We start from the raw sequence: 22,861 nt of genomic DNA on the forward strand, positions 1-22,861 counted from the left end.
TAGCAGCATTCAGATTCGTCCGAATCCTTCTGCCCGGTGAACCGAATCCTAATTTGCATACGCAAATTAGGGTCGGGAGGGAAAAATGTTTTTCCCCTTTCCACCCCTAATTTGCATATGCAAATTAGGATTTGGACACATCTTTCGTGAAGGATTCGGTGTTCATCTGAAAAACCAAAATAGTGAATTGAGTGCATCCCTAATTCAAATAGACCTAAGCGTAAGTTTCACTAGGCAGAACGTAACGCTAGTGAAAGATCGCTATGCAATACTTGCACTAGAGAATTTTCACTGGCGACACTTTGCCAGCATTCGTCTGCCGAGATGTAACTTTGCATTTTAATAAATAAGCGTATGTGCTACGAATTAACTTCTGACTAAGTTGTTCGAAGTGTGGCGGAGCCTTCCAAGGCGAAAATTCGCCCTGTAGAATATTTCCCCCTAAGGCTAGTGCCACATGTTTGACGCAAACGACAATTGTTATACTCGCCACTATTTTGTCCAAATGCATTAAAGTCAATGGGCGTCCGAATAATTTTGACGCATGACAATTTTTATGTGCACGCAGATTTTTTTTTTGGCTCAGTCTCGCAGTGAAACACGGAAATTCGCTACGAATCCATGCCTAGCAAATTTAATCGCCCATCACTACTGGCCATTCTATAACATACTAAGGGGCAGATTTATCAAGGGTCGAAGTGAAAATGCGAATTTTTCGACCATTCGCCATCTAAAACCTGCCGAATTGCTGTTTTAGGGGGACCTCCTAGAACCTATTTGGAGTCAATTGGTGGACTTTTAAAAAACTTTAATTTGAATTTGATTGAACGCTCGATTACTCCGATTCATACTATTCGAATTTGAACTAAAATGGCTTATTCGCCTGGAAAAGAAAACTTTTTTTTTATAATTAATCATTTTTAAATAAATTTCGGTTGGTCTTTTTTTATTGGAATTTCGAAGTTTTTTTTGTCCAAAATTCGACCCTTGATTAATCTGCCCCTAAATGTTAACTTAGCACAGTTTGTCCCCAATAGACTTTGACCTGTTTCATTGTTTAGTCTTTTAGTACAAAACCATTCACTGTTTGTTTGTTATTCTCCTGCCTCTGCATATCAGTAACTGTTGTTAGGTGGAATCTTTACCCAAGCCCATGTTAACTGAATTATTAAAAGAGAGAAGTATCCATGCATGAGTATACTCTTCAAGCTCTTCTGCCACTATTCATTTTGCAGACATCTCTGAGAAACCCTCACCGTTTTTTGTAAGGCCATGCTAAACCTTTCCATGTATTATTGTTTGTTTCCATTGTTCATCAGCTGGTTGTCCGAGCATAGTTGAACTAAAAACTCCTCATTCCACATTCAGCTGTCGGAGAATGTTTGGCGCTTCGTTTTCCGAAGTCGCCCCAAAGTTTCTTCGTGAGGCAACTTCGGGCGACTTTGCAAAGTTTCTGGGTCCCATCTATTATCTCAAAATTAGCCATCTGTAGTGATGGGCGAATTTGTCTTGGTGAAAAATTCGCGAAACGTGAATTTTGATGCCCGCGTCAATTCTGACGCTCACGTTAATTTTTGACGCGTTAAAGCCAATGGGCTTCCGAATAATGTTGATGTGTGGTGGTTTTGACACAAGCGATTTTTCCAATGCGTGGCTGAAATTCAGAAACTCAGAAATTGCAGTGAATTGGTGCCTGCCGAATTTATTCACTCATCACTAGCCATCTGTGTGGTTACAAATGTGTTTCTGGGACCCTTGCTGCAGGAACAGTTGTGCTAACCTGTGTCTGGTATAGATGTTTTCTCTTTTAGGGGCAGATTTACTTAGGAGCAAAGTGGCTACGCTAGCGCCAATTCGCTAGCGTGAGCACCCGCAAGGACATCGGCAATTTACTAACAGGCACAGGTGCCAAATCGCTAGTGAAACAGATTGTTGCTAGTGGTCATTCGCACTCTATCGCCAGGCGACTTTTCACTCTGGCGAACGGACGTTACTCTGCAAATTCACTAAAATGCAGATTTTACAGAACGTTACCTCTTTTGCCAGAGTTGCCTTCTCCACCACAGACCAGGCGAAGTGCTACAGAGAAGCAACATCTTCCTCAATCTGTCACTTACATCATATCCTGTGAGCCGAAAATGCATCAGAGTTCAAAAAACGCTGGCGACTTTTCCTTTTTTGAAGCAGAATTGCCTGCAAAAGTCCTGACTTAAATTTTTGGCTGACAAACTTTTTTGGGTAACCGGTTTTCTCCAGACATTACATAACATATGGAACATTCATTTTACAGTGGGCTCATGTGTAGGGCATTATATTAACTCTTGTCTTTTTTAAGATTCCCTGGACATGTATAAGAAAAAGCGGTCACTTCAAGCATTTGCACCAACATTTATAATAAAGACGTCCATACAACTTTAATGTACCGGCGTATGCAAATTGACCTAAGCACAAGATCACTCTCTAGGCACAAACGAACGCTAGCGCACCTTCGCTATGAAATGCTCGCACTGCCAAAGTAACGCTTGCCAAAAGTCGTCAGCGTTCGGTGCCCCGGGCGAAACTTTGCATATTAGTGAATTAGCGTAGTGGTAGCGAATTTGCGCCTGGCAAAGTGGTGCGATGTGTGCGAAGCGGTCGCTGGCGACAATTTACCCTTTAGCAAATCTGCCCCTTAGAGTCTTCTTGGGTTTGACCCAATTTAATTTGTGGTTTTAGATCAGCAGTTACACCGTTTGAGTGGTACCTCTGTTGCTGGTCAGTAGCTGTTGTCATTGCAACATGGCCTATTTGCAGGGAAAGACCATAGAAATGTACACCATCCACTTTGTGAGAGCTCTGCAAATGTAGGGGATCTTTGCAGTAACGTAACTAGAGTCTTCTGGGCCCGGGCTCAGGATGTGCACCCGGGCCCCTCCCCCACCCTTCTAGACGCGCGGATTACTACAGCACTGCAGTTCGATCTTCGGCGGGTCCTGAGAGGGAGCAGTCCCTGGTGCAATTACACCTCCTGCTCCCCCGGTAGTTATGCCACTGGCTCTTTGCATTATTTAGTCACAGGTTGGTGGTACTAACATCCAATGCCTGTGTGGGTGAGGGGCAGTTAGTGTATATTAATCAGATCTAAATGTTGAAGTGGCAAGTGTAAACAAATCATAGTTAACTTTATTACTTTCTACAATTGACTAGATAAGCAGAACGGTCTCCCCCTCTTACCCACAGCTCTGACTGACTGTGGGACTGGCACACAGAGGCTAACAACAGGATCCGGGCACCAAGCAGGTTTAGCTGTGTTTGCTCATTGGCATCAGGGAATAATGCTACATAAAAACGTCAGTTTTATAAAAATATCGTTGCCATTATAAATCTCCCACTGCTTTTTAAGATGCACATATATGTCTGCCTCAGGCAAATGTAATATTTAAAAATAAAGTGCTGTTGTTTAAAGTACTGCATTGTCATCTTGGGAGCCAATTAGTTTAAGAAACCCACATCCCATGTTATTGATGGAGTCTGCGCTGTGTTTTTCTGAAAGCCAGGAAGGAGAAAATATGAAATATTTACTCTCGTTTATCAAAGTGCCTTTTCTGAAGCAAGAAGTCGACAGAGATTTGAAGGAGAACTAAAGATCTAGACATGCTACACCATGGGGCATATTCAGTGTCGGACTGACCCACCGGGGTAGCAGGAAAAGTCCCTGTGGGCCCAGGTGTCAGTGGTCCCTCTTACTTCTAACAATTTGGCCAAGTTCATGGTCATTCCCTATTTCTTTAAGTGGCTTAATGGAAAAATATATAATATATTATGTAGAAATAACAACTAGAAAAATAAAGAGGTTGAGTGAGGAGAGTAGGAATAATAGTTTGGAAAGTGGGGCCACGGTTTTCTGGTGGGCCCCTGCCGTCCCAGTCCGACTCTGGGCATATTTATTAACATTGGAATCAAACATCACCAGTGATTAGCGCAGGCCGACCCGAAGCCCAAGGGACCAGCGGATTGGGTGGGTTCACAGGCCGACTACCGCACAAAGTTTGTGGGCTCAGTGTCGGACTGGCCCACCGGATACCAGTAAAAGTCCCGGTGGGCCGCAGTGGGCCCTCATGCTGCTAAACATTTGGCCTATTTCATGGCCATTCCCTATTTCTATGAGAAAAAAGAGGCTAAATAGATGGAATAATGGATTATAGTACGTAAAGAAAAGATACTAGGCGAATAGAGGCTGAGTGAGGAGAGAAATAATAATAGTGCTGAAAGTAGGCCCCTGGTCTAAGGTTTTTTGGTGGGCCCCTGGTCTAAGGTTTTTGGATGGGCCCCTGGTGTCACAGTCCCAAACTGTGCGGGCCACCCTTCCCACAACCTTCAAGTGCCTCACTTCTACCTGGATGCGGCCCTTTTTATATACTCGCACCGGAGTGCCGTGTCTCTTATATGACATCACAGCAGGGCATGCGCGAGTATATAAATAGGAGCCTGCAGCAGGTTAAGGTCAGGTGCAGGTCCATCTTTCTAGACCCACACATCACTACAAATGATATTGCCCATGTTCTATTATTAGAAAGAATAAGGAATTTATTTTAAAAAATTTGCATTATTTGCTTAAAATAGACAGGAGATGGTGTTCCTTTTCTTTACACTGGGTTTCCGAATAAGAAATCCCATACCTGTACAGTGAATAGCTGTCCATATCTTGTTTCCTAATTCAGTGAAATTGAGAGATGGTTGAACGCCGCGTTGTTGCCTGTAATTACCACTTTAACAGAAGAGCGCTGAGGGAACGCCAGCATGACATTCAAGCAAGGTGGAGCAGTAATGTTTATCACACTTATAATTTGATCTTTCTTTTCCTCTTTTCTCAGAAAATGAAGAAGTCAAGGAGACGACCCTGCGAGAACTTAAAATGCTTCGCACCCTGAAGCAAGAAAATATAGTGGAGTTGAAGGAAGCATTTAGAAGACGAGGAAAATTATACCTAGTATTTGAATATGTTGAAAAAGTAGGTGGATGGGAAAGTCATTTGGGACAATATACCTGAATATAGAACATTGTCTTTTGTGAAAGTGGGTAATATGTGCCATTTCCTCTACTTGTTATGTATGAACTTAAGTAAGGAAGAATTCTCATTAGTCTCGGGTGCATTCTATGCTTTATTCATTGAGTCTTGCTGAGTATTTTTCTGCAGATATTTTTCTATTCTTCTCTCTCTCTCTCTGGGTCACTGGGGCGACTAATCTCCCCGAATCTGCTCGTGTGGCCAGACCCTTAGATTTAAAAACCTTCTTCTAATTAATTGGCTTTAGGCCAAAAAATTTAAATGATTTTTTCTAACCCCTGACTTGGCCACTTGGTGAAAATCTACTTTATTTTAATAGTGATCTGATTTGCATTGTATTTTTTTTATAGTCCACAATTTTATTTTACATCCATCGTTGGCCTTCTGGGAAGTTACAGGGACTGTATTAGTGTCAAACTAGTGAATGATTGGTTGCTATGGGCAGCTGCAATCATGCAAATTACTTAATTAGCCCCAATTAATGTTTTGGAAAAAAACGAGGACTGGGTTGATCTCTTACTGATGCCTCTAATGCTCTTTATGTAGCTTTATATAATATCCAATAGTTTGTGCTATTGGTTTAGATAGAGGGATATGTAGGGGCAGATTTATCAAAGGTCGAAGTAAAAATTTGAATTCAAATTTCGAGCTAATTTTTGTGTACTTCAACTAGCAATAGTCCAAATTCGATTTGAATTTAAAAAAAAATTAGAAAATTCACCTTATACTCTCTCTTTAAAAATTAGACTTCAACCATTCGCCATCTAAAACCTGCCGAATTGCTGTTTTAGCCTATGGGGGACCTCCTAGAACCTAGTTGGAGTCAACAAAATCAAAGTTTTTTTTTGGAAAAACTGTGAATCGAATTCGATCGAATGCGCTATTACTTCGATTCGTACGATTCGATTTCGAACTAAAACGGACCTATTCGATCTAAAACGGACCTATTCAACCAAAAAAAAACCTACGATTTAATTTCGGTTGGTCTTTTTGAATTCAAATTTCGCAGTTTTTCAAATTCGAAATTCGACCCTTGATAAATCTGCCCGTAGAGTGTGCAATTACTACTGTAGCAGAAAAACCTGTTGGCCTTCAAACTGGTTGCTTCAGGCTTGAATTAGATACATTAACTAAGGTAGCGACTCTATGAAAGATTTACTTGCAAATGAATCACTGTCTGAGTACATCTGATAATTCTCAATCATGCTATGACTATTGGCCCTGAGGAAGGGTTTCAATGCCAGTGGCATCTTCTTTCTTATGCTGGTTGTCTAGACTCATATACGGCATGATGGCATACAACTCCAGAGGGCTCTGAATCACAGCACTGCAGTACGATGAGATGAGAATGTGAACAAACCTCATCTTTCTTTATCTTTTTGCAGAAAAAAAAAACTGTTTAAAAAGTAGTCTATTTGGACAATGAAAGAAAGACGTATATGTCCTTGATGCTACATTTATAGAGATGTACAGTACAGGTAGTATTTGAGTAACCAGCTATAGTTGTGCACAGGCACTTTGGCTAGTGAAACCTATAGCAGTGAATGTGTAAAAATAATTTCCAAAAACAGTTTCTCAGGGAGTCTTTGCAGAATACCGATAAACTATTGGACAATACTCAACTCTAGTTGAGAGCCACTAAACGTAAGCTGGAAAATACAAAACATTAATGGATTTTGCTTAGAGAATGACTCTATTGTTTCTCCAAGTGGGCTGGTTCACATGATGACCCTCACATCAAATGCTTACTGTTAAAACTATTCACCTATAAATCACAAAACCATCATTGTACCTACAACTTCGGTATAGTGTGGGGTAATACCCTTAAAAACACTTTAAAACTGATTAGGTGGACCATTATTGGCTGTAATACTTAAGATAATCCTTTTAAGGCACACAGTAGTTTATTCACCTGACCCTGACCAATTTCTATCCATGTTTGGACTATAGAGAGCTAGCCTTTGCAGAATATGTGAATGGATAGGCCTCTGGGGCCCACAGTGACCCATGCAAATAACATTTTTTTTTTAAAAAATGCACTTAAAGCAAGAAAAAGCATTTTAGGGCTGCTATGGTGTGCTATGGTGCAAAGTGCAAAAAGTCTGACGCAATAACCCATGCTTTTTGCACTTTTCGTGCTGCCCTGCTGTGAGCACCCACTGGAGCATGTCTTGTAGGCATTCCTCCATCCTGCACCCTTGCAGATTTGGGATCTGGAGTGAGGTGCAGAGAGCAAGTCCTCAGTAAATGCCCACTTAGGGGTAGTGCTTTTTTATAATTACAAACAGTTGCAGTTGGCATTCTAATAAAATTTTAGTGAGACCCAAGTTGGACATAATACACAGGGAGTTACTTACAGGCTACAGACTTCTTGCTTGATTTTCATTATTCATTATTGGTGTTAGTTGAGGTTGTTTACTGCATTTAGTACATGGGGGCACTGCCCTGTATTTAAGTCATAGACTGGTGGCAATAATATGGTTACAGTAGTTAGAGGATAAGGTGTCCCAGAATATATTGTAAATAGCTCACCAAGTAGTAGAGTAGTAGTAGTGCACCAGCCCCAGACCCCCAGCTTTAGGTAGTGGCACGCCAAAGAATATGAAGAAAGAACAGGGCTGTCCGGCACTCAAACGGACCCACAGGACCAAAAAAGTTGAAGTTAAAATATATATCTTTAATTACAAAGTTAAAAAATGTATACTTGCGTCTCCATCTACCCTACGAGTTTCGTACTTAAGGTAAGGGCACTTAATCATGGGCTAAGGCAATAATATGGTGCCTGCACCGAGTGAACAAGTGGGTGACAACTAGATCCAGTGAAAGAATTTAGAGAATGAATGAGGTGCTGACTCTGCATACTGATCATACAAATTGGTTATTGTATGTCAAGGATCTGAGCTTTGCTACTTCTAGACCCAACGTATTGGAAATTCAACAAAGGTCTAGAAAGCAACCCTATTGGGAGCAAGGCACCCACCCATTATGAAGACCTTTTTTTGCACGTTGTAGCCTCCCATGCACTTGTTAAATGGCCCCCTATAATTTGGGTCTTTTGAATAAAATTATTTGTATAAATTTGGAACGTGTAGTAGCTAAAATCTATTAATGCTCCTTGGCCAGTTTTAATTTCTTGAGTTACGACCATTTTACATGCATTTGTTTCTGTAAATAATTACACTGCTGTGGGATCATCCCTGAACTGTTTTTCTTTATTCAGAACATGCTTGAGTTGCTGGAAGAAATGCCGAATGGAGTGTCTCCAGAAAAGGTGACAAACTACATTTATCAGCTAATCAAAGCAATTCACTGGTGTCACAAGAATGATATTGTTCATAGAGGTGAGGAATCTTTTTATTGATTGGATAATATTCTTTGCCACCTATTTAGTCTTCCAATTTCACATTAAACCATGAAGGAAGGGTCATTCATCTGCTGTGGGTCCAGAACAGGGAACGTCTACTGTATTTAGCCAACTATAGTTACTGTATGTGTCTATTGTGTAGGAGTAAAGGAATTCCATTGCCTATTTTAATGGGCTAGTTGATGGCGATGTGTTCAGTATCATACTGTACATATGAAAAAGGTTTGCTGGTGCTTTGAATGTAATAATTTTAGGGATATACCAAATCCAGGATTTGGATGGATACCCATTTTTATTTTTTTGCTTCTTGTCGGATTCAGACAAATCCTTCAAAATGAATCAGCCAAACTGAATCTGAACCTGCTCTGGACAAGTGAACACAAAAACAATTTGTTGTTTAAACATGAAGGGGGTTATTTATCAAAATCAGAATTTTTCTGATTAATTAAAAAAAGTCCAACCAAACTAGAATCTTCAAATTGACCTTATTCATTAAAAAGTTAAATTTAATCGGATCAGGTAAAAACTTGATAAAATCGAGCGAAAACCCGAATCGCACAATTTTCCAGATTTTTGGGGGGGCTTTTTCCTGAAATAGTCAGATTTTCGGGCTAATTCCAGCACACATAACAGAAACTTACAAATAGGATAGTGACTAGTGATGGGTGAATTTGTCCTGTTTTGCTTCGCTGGAAAAAAATTTTGACGCCAGCAAATTTTCAACGCACTTTCGCAAATTTATTAGTCGGCGGTGAAATGCTGAAATTTGCCTCGAATTCGCAACTGCCGATTTATTCACTTATGTACTGTACAACCTCGGCAGGTCTGAGATGCTGGATTTTCGGATTCAGACTTATTGCAGCCTCAGGGTATAATAAATCCTGAAAAATTCTGGGGGTTTTTTCCATTAAAAAACTTTTCAGGTTTTTAGCATTCGAACTTTAATAAACAACCCCAAATTTGAATGTACAATATGGATTAGTTTCAGTTTGGTATTTGCGAAAATCTATTATTACACCTTTAATCTTATAACTGCAAGTCATCAAGAAACCCGTTATCCAGAAAGCTCCGAATTATGGAATAGCCATCTCCCATAGACTCCATTTTATCCAAATAATCCAAATTTTTAAAAATGATTTCCTTTTTCTCTGTAATAATAAAACAGTACCTTGTAGTGATGTGCCGGCGGTGAAACGCTGAAATTCGCCTCAAATTCGCGACTGCCAAATTTATTCGCCCATCACTAATAGGGACCTATCCCATTCACTTATATACTGTACAACCTCGGCAGGTCTGAGATGCCGGATTTTCGGATTCAGACTTTTTGCAGCCTCAGGGTATAATAAATCTTGAAAAATTCTCGTTTTTTTTCCATTAAAAATTCAGATTTTATCGTAAAAAAAACGTTTCGAGTTTTTAGCATTCGAACTTTAATCAATAACCCCAAAGAGTTTTCTCAAATTTGAATATACAATAAGGATTAGTTTCAGTTTGGTATTTGCGAAAATCTATTATGGAGTATTCTACATTTTGATGCATGCCTAAATAATTTGGTCAACATTTTGATTAAAAATATGTTCAAGAGTTTTATTTCCAAACTGTTGTTAATGTCATTCCCATTATGCTGCAATTCCAGGGAGCAATATTGCCTTGTGGGTAAAAAATAAGATTGACACAATTTTCTTTCTTCTCTTTAATCAACCCCTATTTGTTTTAGGGCTTCTGAATTTCCTTCATTTACTCAAGTTTTTCCTCTTTTTTTTGTAGGTACAGGGTCATTTTTCATGTAAAGCAACTTTAAAATAAATGAAAAAATACCCCTCCCTTGTGTAGCGCACAATCTTGGCTAATCTAGGGCCCTGAAACACATTTCTCTTTAGTTACATCCCAATGTTTTTTCATCATGCAGTAAATACAGATAATTAATCTAGGCAATTAATTTCTTCAGGCTGTTGATGAAGCTGTGCTTCCAAGCAGAGCAGGCGCACTTTTATCCTAAGAAACCCTTGCTCCATTGAATTGTCTGCCAGAGGCCAAACTTGTAGCAATTTTTTGCCAGTCTGAATGTATGAATGTTTGTGTTCATGAGTACCCTACTTTTTGCAGGGCTATTTTTGTCAATGCAGCTAATTACTGTTAGCTTCCCCCTGCACATCCTTTGCACTCTAACCCAATCCTTAGCACTCTAACCAATCCCTAGCACTGTAACCCAATCCCTAGCACTGTAACCCAATCCCTAGCACTGTAACCCAATCCCTAGCACTCCAACACAATCCCTAGCACTCCAACTCAATCCCTAGCACTCTAACCCAATACCTAGCACTCTAACCCAATCCCTAGCACTCTAACACAAGCCCAAGCACTCTAACCCACTCCCTAGCACTCTATCACAATCCCTAGCACTCTCACCCAATCCCTAGCACTCTCACCCAATCCCCAGCACTCTAACCCAATCCCTAGCACTCTAACCCAATCCCTAGCACTCTAAAACAATCCCTAGCACTCTAAAACAATACCTAGCAATCTAACCCAATACCTAGCACTCTAACCCAATTCCTAGCACTCTAACACAATCCCAAGCACTCTAAGCCACTCCCTAGCACTCTAACACAATCCCTAGCACTCTCACCCAATCCCTAGCACTCTCACCCAATCCCCAGCACTGTAACCCAATCCCTAGCACTCTAACCCAATCCCTAGCACTCTAACATAGTAAGTAAGGTTGAAAAAAGACACATGTCCATCGAGTTCAACCCTTTTTTTTTTTTTTTGTTTATTAACTACCTATCTGCCAGTTGATCCAGAGGAAGGCAAAAAACCCATCTGAAGCCTCTCCAATTTGCCTTAGAGGGGGAAAAATTCCTTCCTGACTCCAAAATGGCAATCGGACCAGTCCCTGGATCAACTTGGACTATGAGCTATTTCCCATAACCCTGTATTCCCTTACTTGCTAAAAAGCCATCCAACCCCTTCTTAAAGCTATCTAATGTATCAGCCAGTACAACTGATTCAGGGAGAGAATTCCACATCTTCACAGCTCTCACTGTAAAAAACCCCTTCCGAATATTTAGGCGGAACCACTTTTCTTCTAATCGGAATGGGTGACCTCGCGTCAGCTGGAAAGACCTACTGGTAAATAAAGCATTAGAGAGATTATTATATGATCCCCTTATATATTTATACATAGTCATCATATCACCCCTTAAGCGCCTCTTCTCCAGCGTGAACATCCCCAATTTGGCCAGTCTTTCCTCATAGCTAAGATTTTCAATACCTTTTACCAGCTTAGTTGCCCTTCTCTGTACCCTCTCTAATACAATAATGTCCTGTTTGAGTGATGGAGACCAAAACTGTACGGCATATTCTAGATGGGGCCTTACAAGTGCTCTATACAGTGGAAGAATGACCCCCTCCTCCCGTGACTCTATGCCCCTTTTAATACAGCTCAAGACCATATTTGCCCTTGATGCTGCTGACTGGCATTGCTTGCTACAGCCAAGTTTATCATCTACAAGGACTCCAAGGTCCTTTTCCATAATGGATTTGCCTAGTGCAGTCCCATTAAGGGTATAAGTGGCTTGGATATTTTTACATCCCAGGTGCATGACTTTACATTTATCAACATTGAATCTCATTTGCCACTTAGCTGCCCAGATTGCCAGTTTGTCAAGATCCTGTTGCAAGGATGCCACATCCTGGATGGAATTAATTGGGCTGGATAATTTTGTGTCATCTGCAAACACTGATACATTACTTACAACACCCTCCCCTAAGTCATTAATGAACAAGTTAAATAAAAGTGGACCCAATACTGAGCCCTGGGGGACCCCACTAAGAACCTTACTCCAAGCAGAGAATGTACCATTAACAACCACCCTCTGTACCCGATCCTGTAGCCAGTTTCCTATCCATGTGCAAACGACTTCATTAAGCCCAACAGACCTTAGTTTAGAAAGCAGTCGTTTGTGGGGCACAGTATCAAACGCTTTGGCAAAATCCAAATAGATCACATCTACTGCCCCCCCACTATCCAGAATCTTACTTACCATATCATAAAATGCAATCAAATTCGTCTGACATGACCTATCCTTCATAAAGCCATGCTGATTGTTGCTCATAATGCCATTCATTAGGACAAAATTTTGAATGTGATCCCTTAACAAGCCTTCAAATAATTTGCCCACCACAGATGTCAAGCTTACTGGCCTATAATTGCCAGGCTGAGATCGTAATCCCTTTTTAAATATTGGAATAACATCAGCTTTTCTCCAATCCATAGGCACCATACCAGATGACAGTGAATCTGAGAAAATCAGAAATAAGGGCTGGTCTAAAACTGAACTAAGCTCTCTTAGAACCCGGGGGTGTATGCCATCAGGCCCTGGAGCCTTGTTTACATTAATTTGTATTAAAGCTTTTTGAATCATATCCTGAGTCAGCCACTGACTAGATTGAGCTGAACCATTCGTGCAGTTATTAAGTGAGCCTGTGAACCCATACACAATCCCTAGCACTCTAACCCAATCCCTAGCACTCAAACCCACTCCCTAGCACTCTAACCCAATACCTAGCACTCTAACCCAATCCCTAGCACTCTAACACAATCCCTAGCACTCTCACCCAATACCTAGCACTCTAACCCAGAGTAGAAGTAACTTATTCCTGTGCAGAGCTACAGTATTTGCATGTGATAGGGATCCAATGAGTAGCATACTAGCCTGTGTATCTCTAGGCTCACATTTCCTAACCTTGAAAGGTATTACATGGTCTGCTATACTGTAGTATATTTAACTTGCCACCGTCTTTACTGCAAGCTGTTGTCTTCTGTGATAAATTATTTTAAGATGTAAAACTCACTGTGGTGTCCTTCATTAGTCTTTATGCAAGCAACTCAGATTTGCATAGAAAACAATGGCCACATCCATGGCTTTACTTGCAGTGTTTGATTTCAAAAAAGCTTTAGAAATCCTTACATATAAATCCTCAAATGTTCATTATAGATCTGCTGTTTCAGTGATACATGAATTTACTAAATTACAATATCCCATAGAGTTTAATCTGCATTTATATTCAAAATTAATTCATAGTTGGTAAGTATGTTGCATTTTTACTATTAGCGCATTGGGGTATTTTTGTACTATTATAGCACACAGTCCAACTTGCATTTAAGGTTAGTGCAACTCAAACCTCATTCACACTGCTGTTTTAAGTGCTAAATCTGTATTTACGATAAATAGCTGAGCTTGGCTTGTTAAAGTAGAAAGAGCAGCGAAATCCAACTTTAGTCTTTTCTGTTGTGATTTCTAATCTGTCATGTTTTGCCTGTTCCTTGTAGACATCAAGCCAGAAAATCTTTTAATTAGCTATAATGATGTCCTTAAGCTGTGCGACTTTGGTAAGTTCAGAGAGAAATATTTTGCATCTTTGCTATATTACAAAAAATATGACTTCAGACTGAATAATACTTAAAAAATGGGCTGCTTGTAGAGAACACCCATGATTGTTTTTATTTCTTCCCGTGCTAATGCTTTAGTGGTGGAAGGTTGAGGTTTTTTTTTACCTTGCGAATTTAAGTAAATATAGTTTGAGTAAAAATAATGGACTTCTGCTTATCTGTGGTCACAACAAAGGGGGTTAATCTAATTCTCTGCCTTGCAAGAACCAAACATGGAGTAGCTTCAATATCCCTGATTTGCTCAATGAAAACCATTGGGTTTTTATGATTAACGCAATAGGAAAAAAGTATGAACAACACATGCCCTATTCATTGAACTCATATTAAACAAGGAGGGGATATGCTACTGCTTTAAAGGAAAACTGGACCCCCTGAACACTGTTGGTCTCTATAAAAAGATATTGCATAAAACAGCTCATGTGTAAAACCCTGCTTCATGTAAATAAACCATTTTTATAATAATATAAATTTTTTATAGTATGTGCCATTGGGTAATCATAAATAGAAAATTGCTATTTTAAAAAATAAGGGCCACCTCTTTGGATCCTATGATTCACGGTGCACACAAACAAACTAAACAAACCATACATGTTAGGTCACATGATCCAATTAACATACAGAGTTCTGTCTTTTGCTTCCACACCTCTTCCTGTTACAGTTGGGGGCCGATTCACTAAGGGTCGAATATCGAGGGTTAATTAACCCTCGATATTCGACTAGGAACTAAAATCCTTCGACTTCGAATATCAAAGTCGAAGGATTTAGCGCAGATAGTTTGATCGAACGATCGAAGGATAATTCCTTCGATCGAACGATTCGAAGGATTTAAATCCAATGATCGAAGGAATATCCTTCGATCAAAAAAAGATAGCCAAGCCTATGGGGACCTTCCCATAGGCTAACATTGACTTCGGTAGCTTTTAGATGGCGAACTAGGGGGTCGAATTTTTTTTTAAAGAGACAGTACTTCGACTATCGAATGGTCGAATAGTTGAACGATTTTTACTTCGAATCCTTCGATAGTCGTAGTCGAAGGTCGAAGTAACCCATTCGATGGTCGAAGTAGCCCAAAAAAAACTTCGAAATTCGAAGTTTTTTAACTTCGAATCCTTCACTCGAAGTTAGTGAATCGGCCCCATAGAGTTACAGTATTTCTGGTTAGGTGATCTCTGAGGCAGCACACAGACCATCACAAAATGGGGGTTCAAGGCAAGAGATGTAAAAGGGCAAGATTTACTTAAATATATATACTAGTTTGGTAAGATTCTTTAATATGTCACTAAAATTTTATATAAACTGTTGCTTAAATATTCATATTGGGGGTAAAGTTTTCCTTTAAGTGAGCCTCTCTCTCAAGAATATAAATATGGTATCTACTGTTTCAGGGTTTGCACGGAATCTGTCTGAAGGCAGCAATGCCAACTATACAGAGTATGTGGCTACAAGGTGGTACCGCTCTCCGGAATTGCTTCTTGGGTGAGTGTTCTTCCTTCACATACCTATTTGTAAATGTATTCATATTGGGAAAGTATAATAAAAGGGCAAAATATCCTGTTTATGATATAATGGCATCATTAAAATTACTTTTACTACATTACTAAAAAACTTCTAGTTATGCCACAGCTTATAGTCCCACAATTCTGAGAGATAAGCAAGCCTACAAGGGAAGGGTTGATGTAGGACTTCTTATATAGTATATAGTTGGGGTTGCCACCTCTCTGATGGACTCTTAGTGGCCCGCAGGGGGAGGTGCTAATCAGAGATGTTATTTGCTATTTGTATGAGTCGATCAGTGATGTCATGAGAAATGGGCGGGCTGTTGATGTTATGTGGAGGGGAATGGACTGGTCAAGGGCAGGCCAGAGAATATAAGTGGTAGGAAACTGGGTGGAGGGCTTAAAACGGCAGGGAAGGGAGGAAAGGTCAGACAATTACATATTTAGTTGCCCCAGTTGTTCAGGACCTGGGGTTATTCCGGATAACGTATCTTTCCATATTTTGGATCTTCATACCTTAAATCTACTAGAAAATCATGTAAACATTAAATAAACCCAATAGGCTGGTTTTGCATCCAATAAGTATTAATTATATCTTAGTTGGGATAAAGTACAAGCTACTGTTTTATTATTACAGAGAAAAAGGAAATCATTTTTAAAAATTCAGATAATTTTTATATTATGGAGCCTATGGGAGACAGCCTTTCTGTAATTCAGAGCCTTCTGGGTAACAGGTTTTTGAATAACTGTTTCATTTCTAACCCTTAAAAGTTGCAGATATGTGGCAATTAGCAGAGGTCCCCCATAGGCTAAAACAGCAATTCGGCAAGTTTTAGACGGCGAATGGTCGAAGTAGAATTTTTAAAGAGACAGTACATGATAAATTTCAATAAAAAACATTTGCGAGAAGCCAATGTGTAAAGAACTTTTTCCGTTGCTGTTAAGGACTAATTGAAGTGTCCATAAATGCAAGAAATCTTGCTAGGATTATCTCAGTCTGGGAATTCTTCCAAAGGCCAGCAAAATAATTAGTATTTTAGTAATGCAGTATCAAATCATTTCCTAAAGCATGAAGGGTGTTTGAAAAGTATCTTTCTTTTTTTCCCATTCTAATTAATGTTTATGTACTTAATCATATATTTATGCATTGGAACTGTATTGGAATGAATTATTTTTTTAATGTTCTTAAACTATTGACTTTTTTTCCCATAATTTTAGATATTTTGTTGTGTAGACAAAACCATACAATTTGTCCTTACTGTAAATGTGCTGTAGTTGTGTCACATATTAAAATCACACTTGATAGGGATATAAAATGATTTATAGTGAAACAAATTCCAAGGCATAGGAATGCTGAAAAGAAAAAAATCATCTATGCATTCGCTTTTGGTTGTTTTACAGGCAGCCCAATAGTAATGCCCCACCAATTCTCTTTTACACTTATTGACCTCTAATAGCACTGGTTAAAGTTGTAGAGCACATATTGAGAACAAACAAAAATGGCAGACGCCCCCATATTAAATACTGTACTTCCACGTTAACTTTAGAAAGCTTGTACTTAAAGGAATTCTGTCATGATTTTTATGGTGTTGTTTTTATTTTTAATTACACTGTTTACACTGCAAATAATTCACTCTACTGTGTAAAATGTAATTCCTGAACCAGCAAGTGTATTTGTTTTTAGTTGTAATATTGGTGTGTAGGCAGCCATCTCCGGTCATTTTGCCTGGTCATGTGCTCTCAGAAAGAGCCAGTGCTGCACTATGAAATTGCTTTCTGATAGGCTATTGTTTCTCCTACTCAATGTAACTGTAGGAGTTGCAGTGGGACCTGGATTTTTACTATTGAGTGCTCTTGTTATATGTACCATGGAGCTTTTAACTTGAGTTAGGGAGCTGTTATCTGGTTACCTTCCCATTTTTCTGCTGATGGGCTGCTGGTCGTGGTGGTGGTGGTAGGGGGGGGGGTTGTGATATCACTCCAACTTGCAGTGCAGCAGTACAGAGTGACTGAAGTTTATCAGAGCACAAGTCACATGAGTGGGGGCACAAACTGACAATATGTCTAGCCCCATGTCAGATTTCAAAATTAAATATAAAAAAAATCAGTTTGCTCTTTTGAAAAACAGATTACAGTGCAGAAGTCTGCTGGAGCAGCACCATTAACTGATGTGTTTTGAATGTTTTCCCATGACAGTATCCCTTTAAGTCATTTTCTGAAGTCAGTTACGCACATACAATATCTGTATTTGTTTAGCATATTTATTGGCAGAACCCAACATTCCCGCAGGACAGTTCTAATAGTAAAACAGGGCTTAAGAGACATGATTAAGTGCTGCTTTGACACGCAGAATTAGTACATGCAGAATTACCTGCGAAAGCCATTGTCAAAACCGAGTTACATTATTAACCCAACCATCAAACTGCAGTGCCAAAATATTGCCATGTATTAACATTACTGCAAGACAGAGCTTGGCATGTTCTGGCACTACAGGAATCTCTTTAGCAACTCAGCAGATGGGTTACAGTTCATGCAATGGATTTTATTTATAGAGACTGTTAAGATGGTTGTATATCCCAGCAAGAATGGAGCAAGCTCAGCGCTGGTAAAGGAGTTAATATTAGGAGGCCCTAATGCTTAATTCTGTTTAATGGACTCATTTTAGTACCTTTTTCCCATGTTTACGATGAAACTGTTTGTACCCCAGTCAGGGTTTTCCAGAAATAATGTAGGGTAATATGAAACCCAGGGATTTATCTGTGTTTTGTTTCAGCAACTTTGCCCTAAAAATGCTGTTTTTGTATAAAGGGCAAGTCCATTCGTTCCTAGTACAGCACATTTACACTGTTGCCTCTCCGAACCTTAGAGCCGTTGATTAGCTGTTTCTGACCTTTCTGTCTCTTCAATTCTTAAAGGGGATTTATCGAGAAAATGAAAATTGAATGTAAGTTTCATCTTGATGAAATAAGAAACTTTATAAATATAATCAATTAGAAATTATGTGCCATTTATGAAATAATCAAATTACAATTCACTCTCCCCCTCTGAGCAACCTGTATCTCCTCAATCTTTTTTTATGCAGTAGGTGGTCAGTTTTTGATTGACAGTCTAATACATGCTTTAGGGTGGGGTTGCACCCTTAACGTAGGTGTTAAAAATAACCGGCTCTGATGGAAAGCCTGTTTCTCTGTGTGCAGGGTGTTTGCCAGATTCTGTTATTTTGTTACCTTTTGTTTGTGCTGGAGTTGGTTATTTAGAGGAAAACTATACCCCCAGAACAATGTAGGTCTCTTTATAAAGATATCACATAAAACAACTCATATGTAAAACCCTGCTTCATGCCATTTTCATAATAATATACTTCACATGAGCCAATTAGCAGTCAGAGTTCTGTCTTTTGCTTCCACACTTCTTCCTGTTACAGTTAGAGCTGCAGTATTTCTGGTCAGGTGATCTCTGAGGCAGCACACAGACCATCACGAAATGGGGGTTCAAGGCAAGACATGTTAAAGGGCAATATTTACTTAATTATATATACCAGTTTGATAAGATTCTTTAATATGCCATCTAATTTGATATAAACTATCTTTTGCTTAAATTTTCATATTGGGGGTAACGTTTTCCTTTAAGTTGTTCTGCTAAGAAAGGGAGCCCCCCCTCCCTAAAAGATGTATTAGACCTACCTGTCAATCAAAATCTGACCTAGATCTCAGCATGAAGAGTGACGGGTTGGGGAGATTGAGATACTAAAGAGTAACTTTCTTAAATGGTACAGAATTTTTAATTGATTGTTTTTAGAAAGTGTCTTGTTTCAGTGAGATGAAGCTTATATTAAATTTTAATTTTCTCGATATATCCCCTTTAAAGGAGAAACTAGCGATGGCCGAATTTGTCCCATTTTGACGTCGGCATCAATTTGCAAGCGTCAAAATTGATGCCAACGACAATTCCAACAGCGGCGACATTTGACGCACAATTTTGTGCCTGCCGAATAAATTTGCCCATCACTAGAGACACCCTCTTGATATAAAATAATTTAGTCAGAGGTAAATACTGGGATGCGTGGCCTCGCACAAGCTGTTGTTTTGTCCATATCCAGAGACTGGCAGGGGTTTTGTGATGTAGCTTTACTAGGTACCTTTGACTATAGTTATTAGAGAGTATGCACTTACAGTATGTTCAGCCTTCTATAGTTTGCTTGCACCAAGTGATCAAGCTATACTTCCCATTAGGGATGGAGCCTGGTTGAAGAATAAACATCTCTTATGCTTGACTAGTAAAGTTAGTGAGAGTTATGGCTGATCACTCTGTCTACTACTGATAAAAACAATATAACCTATAAAAGGTGCATTTCATGCAAAGAGGTTGGTGCGCTCTGGCCAAAGCAAAACAACTTTTGGATATATGACCTGGAGGAAAAGGGGAGGCTTTGATAAAAATGGCAGTAAAGAACAAGGAAGCGAGTGATAGAATGGTAGAATAGAATTATATAGATCAGTGATATAACTAGATATTGATGGGCTCCACAGCAAATTAATTTTATGGCCTACAACATAACCAGAGGTTGTCCCTTGTTTTACCAATATATGTTGAAATTGCTCATTATTTAGGGCCTCATTGGGCTCCTATATCTCCTGGGCCCCCCTGCAGCCGCAGGGTCTGCTTCCTCTGTAGTTATGCCCCTGATATAGATATTTAGTTGTAAGGAAGGCCCTGAAATAATCCTGCCATTGGAAATAGTCAAAGTAGATATATATATTCAATTTCTACAGATTGTTTTGCTAGTCAGTATGTACTGAGAGCAACTGCCCAGCCGTGGGATTGAAACAGTGAATGCCTCCAAACGATGGAGTTCTCTGTCTGGTGGGCTTGCAGAAGTGATAACTTATTTATAGTGCACTTTGGTGTGCCAATACAAACTAATACCTTCAGAAAATATGTGTATAGCTTTTAGAAGTACATATGCAATCTTATCCTGTTAATAATTTTGATTTCTTTGGAGGCGCATACTAAGTAAAATCTAAAATGGTAGGCAAAAGTCTTTGGCCTTCCATTTGCAAGAAATGTCTTGACAATCTTATCCAAACGCTAATACATTTGCATTAACAAGTGGCCATATTATTATGCTTTATTTTAGGGCTCCATATGGAAAGGCTGTTGACATGTGGTCTGTGGGCTGTATTCTAGGAGAGCTCAGTGACGGGCAACCCCTTTTTCCTGGGGAAAGTGAAATCGACCAGCTGTTCACTATCCAGAAAGTTCTAGGACCCCTTCCAGGAGAGCAGATGAAACTCTTTTACAGCAACCCTCGTTTCCATGGAATGCGGGTGAGTGAGAAAACACTCTTGAAATGCCAGAGTATTATATGTGTTTTTTTTTTTTTTAGATTATAATATATTTTTATAATACACGAAAGCCATGAATATCTTGTAAATTATATCCTTATAAACGGTGAGTTCTGATGTCATTTCTGTCACATGACTCATTGAAATTTGTGTATTATAATAAATAAAGTACCCCCAGTTGTAAAATATGAGGATATTAGAAGTTACCTCGGAGTTCCATGACCTTCGGCCTCGTGTTTTTATATGGTCATGAAACTCCTCGGTAACTTATAATATCTTTATATTTTACAAGAGGGGGTACTTTATTCACTATATAATATACAAAAGCCATGAATATCTTGTAAATTATATCCTTATAAACGGTGAGTTCTGATGTCATTAGTTATAAACGGTGAGCAGTGATGTCATTTCTGTCACATGACTCACTGAAACATATTATTATAATATTATAGTGTAAAAAAAAAAAAGTACCCCCATTTGAAAAATACGAGGATATTATAAGTTACCTCAGAGTTCCTTTGGCCTCATGTTCTTATATGGTCATGAAACTCCTCAGCAACTTAAAATATCTTTATAATTTACAAGAGGGGGTACTTTATTCACTTTATATTGTCACACACCCATAAATATTATGCTTTAGCTATACAAAGTATCATTAGAGTGCATACCTCCCAACATTTAGGAAACAGAAGAGGGACAAAAAGATTTGGCGCGTGTAGTGCGCCGAAATTTTGGTGACCACGACCATTTTTGTGGCCACACCCCCTAATTACCATGCCTCACGAGGCAATTTCGAGCGACTTTGAAAAACGTGTTGCGCGTGACAATGACAATTCAGTGATGTGACAGGGACCCTCGTGACCACATTTTTTGGAAACTCATTTCACGCACCTCTTATGCTATGGGTTTCCATATTAGAAGGCATCTCTGAAATAGATTGCTTTTGGTTCATGACTTTGCCCTCCCCTGGAACATTTCTTGTGGGTGACCATGGCCACACTGTATCTAATTTACACATCCATTACATATTATTTATATTTATATTAACAAGCTGCTGTGTAGCCATGGGGGCAGCCATTCGAGTCTGAAAAAGAAAAGGCACAGGATACGCAGCCGATAACAGATAATATCTGAAGAATCCTGTTGTATGCTATAGAGCATGCTTATCTGTTATCTGCTGCGTATCCTGTGCCTTTTCTCCTGTTTCATCTTTGAATGGCTGCCCCCATTGCTACACATCTGCTTGTGCAGGGCAACAGTACATTATATTTTGATTACTTTAAAACACTTTAATTTTTTGGATTTACTGTTCCTTTAAAGGAGAAGTCAACCCGTATGTAAAAAAAAAAACCTCCCCCTACCCTGGGTAGACCCCCTCCCTACTCCCCCCAGCCTACCTGCCCCCCCTGGGCAAATGCCCCTAATTTTTTACTCATCCCTCCATGCAGATTTTGGCCTCGGAGTTCACGGGCGCCATCTTCTTTCTATTTCTTTTTCTGAAGTTTCGGGGCATGCGCAGTTGGAGTAAATTTCCGGTCCTGAACCACTGCGCATGAGACTGAAAGTCATGAAAATTTCCAAAAAAATTTCGGAAACTTTTGTGACTTTCGGTGCACGCACAGTTGTTCGGGTCCGAAAATTTACTCCCAACTGCACATGTGCCGAAAATGCCTTCAAGACACGAAGATTACCGGAGAAAAAGATGGCGGCCGTGAAATCCGATTCCAAAATCTGCATGGAGGGGTGAGTAAAAAATTAGGGGCATTTGCCCGGGGGGGGGCAGGTAGGCTGGGGGGGGGAGGGGGTCTACCCAGGGTAGGGGGGAGGGGTTTTTTTTATTACGGCTTGAATTACCCTTTAAATGAGCTGGTACTGGTAAATTCAATTCAGCCTTGCAGATTGTGCACTAATGTTTGGCAGATGTGCCCATTGTGTGGGTGGGTGAAAAAGCATCCTGTAAGTACTGAGTTGCATTGGGCACAGCCCATTTTAGGAGCCCCAAAATCTGGGCCGTGCATTTCTTAAAGGATCCCACACCTTCTTCAAACAATCTATTCCTCAAATTCTACTAAAATTACTAACCTCTTTTTTTTTGAACCTCAATCATTGCCATGAGTGAGACAGTTAACCTACTAGAAGATACAGTATTTGGAA

General features: G+C 39.5%; 1 protein-coding gene across 10 annotated transcripts in view; it reads left to right on the forward strand.

Moving 5' to 3' along the window:
- cdkl5.S (cyclin dependent kinase like 5 S homeolog) overlaps positions 1 to 22,861 on the forward strand; it is a 177,788-nt gene that overhangs the window by 118,149 nt on the left and 36,778 nt on the right. For 9 of the 10 annotated variants that reach the window (XM_041583556.1, XM_018249045.2, XM_018249048.2 and 6 more), the window contains 5 exons: positions 4,854 to 4,990; positions 8,268 to 8,388; positions 13,747 to 13,806; positions 15,252 to 15,342; positions 20,500 to 20,689. In XM_041583556.1, the coding sequence (XP_041439490.1) occupies positions 4,854 to 4,990; positions 8,268 to 8,388; positions 13,747 to 13,806; positions 15,252 to 15,342; positions 20,500 to 20,689 (599 nt within the window). Of the gene's footprint in view, positions 1 to 4,853; positions 4,991 to 8,267; positions 8,389 to 13,746; positions 13,807 to 15,251; positions 15,343 to 20,499; positions 20,690 to 22,861 lie in introns of those variants that run through there. The other variant, XM_041583561.1, reaches the window with a different exon arrangement.

The sequence above is a fragment of the Xenopus laevis genome, chromosome 2S, assembly GCF_017654675.1.
Source record: "Xenopus laevis strain J_2021 chromosome 2S, Xenopus_laevis_v10.1, whole genome shotgun sequence".
NCBI lineage: Eukaryota > Metazoa > Chordata > Amphibia > Anura > Pipidae > Xenopus > Xenopus laevis.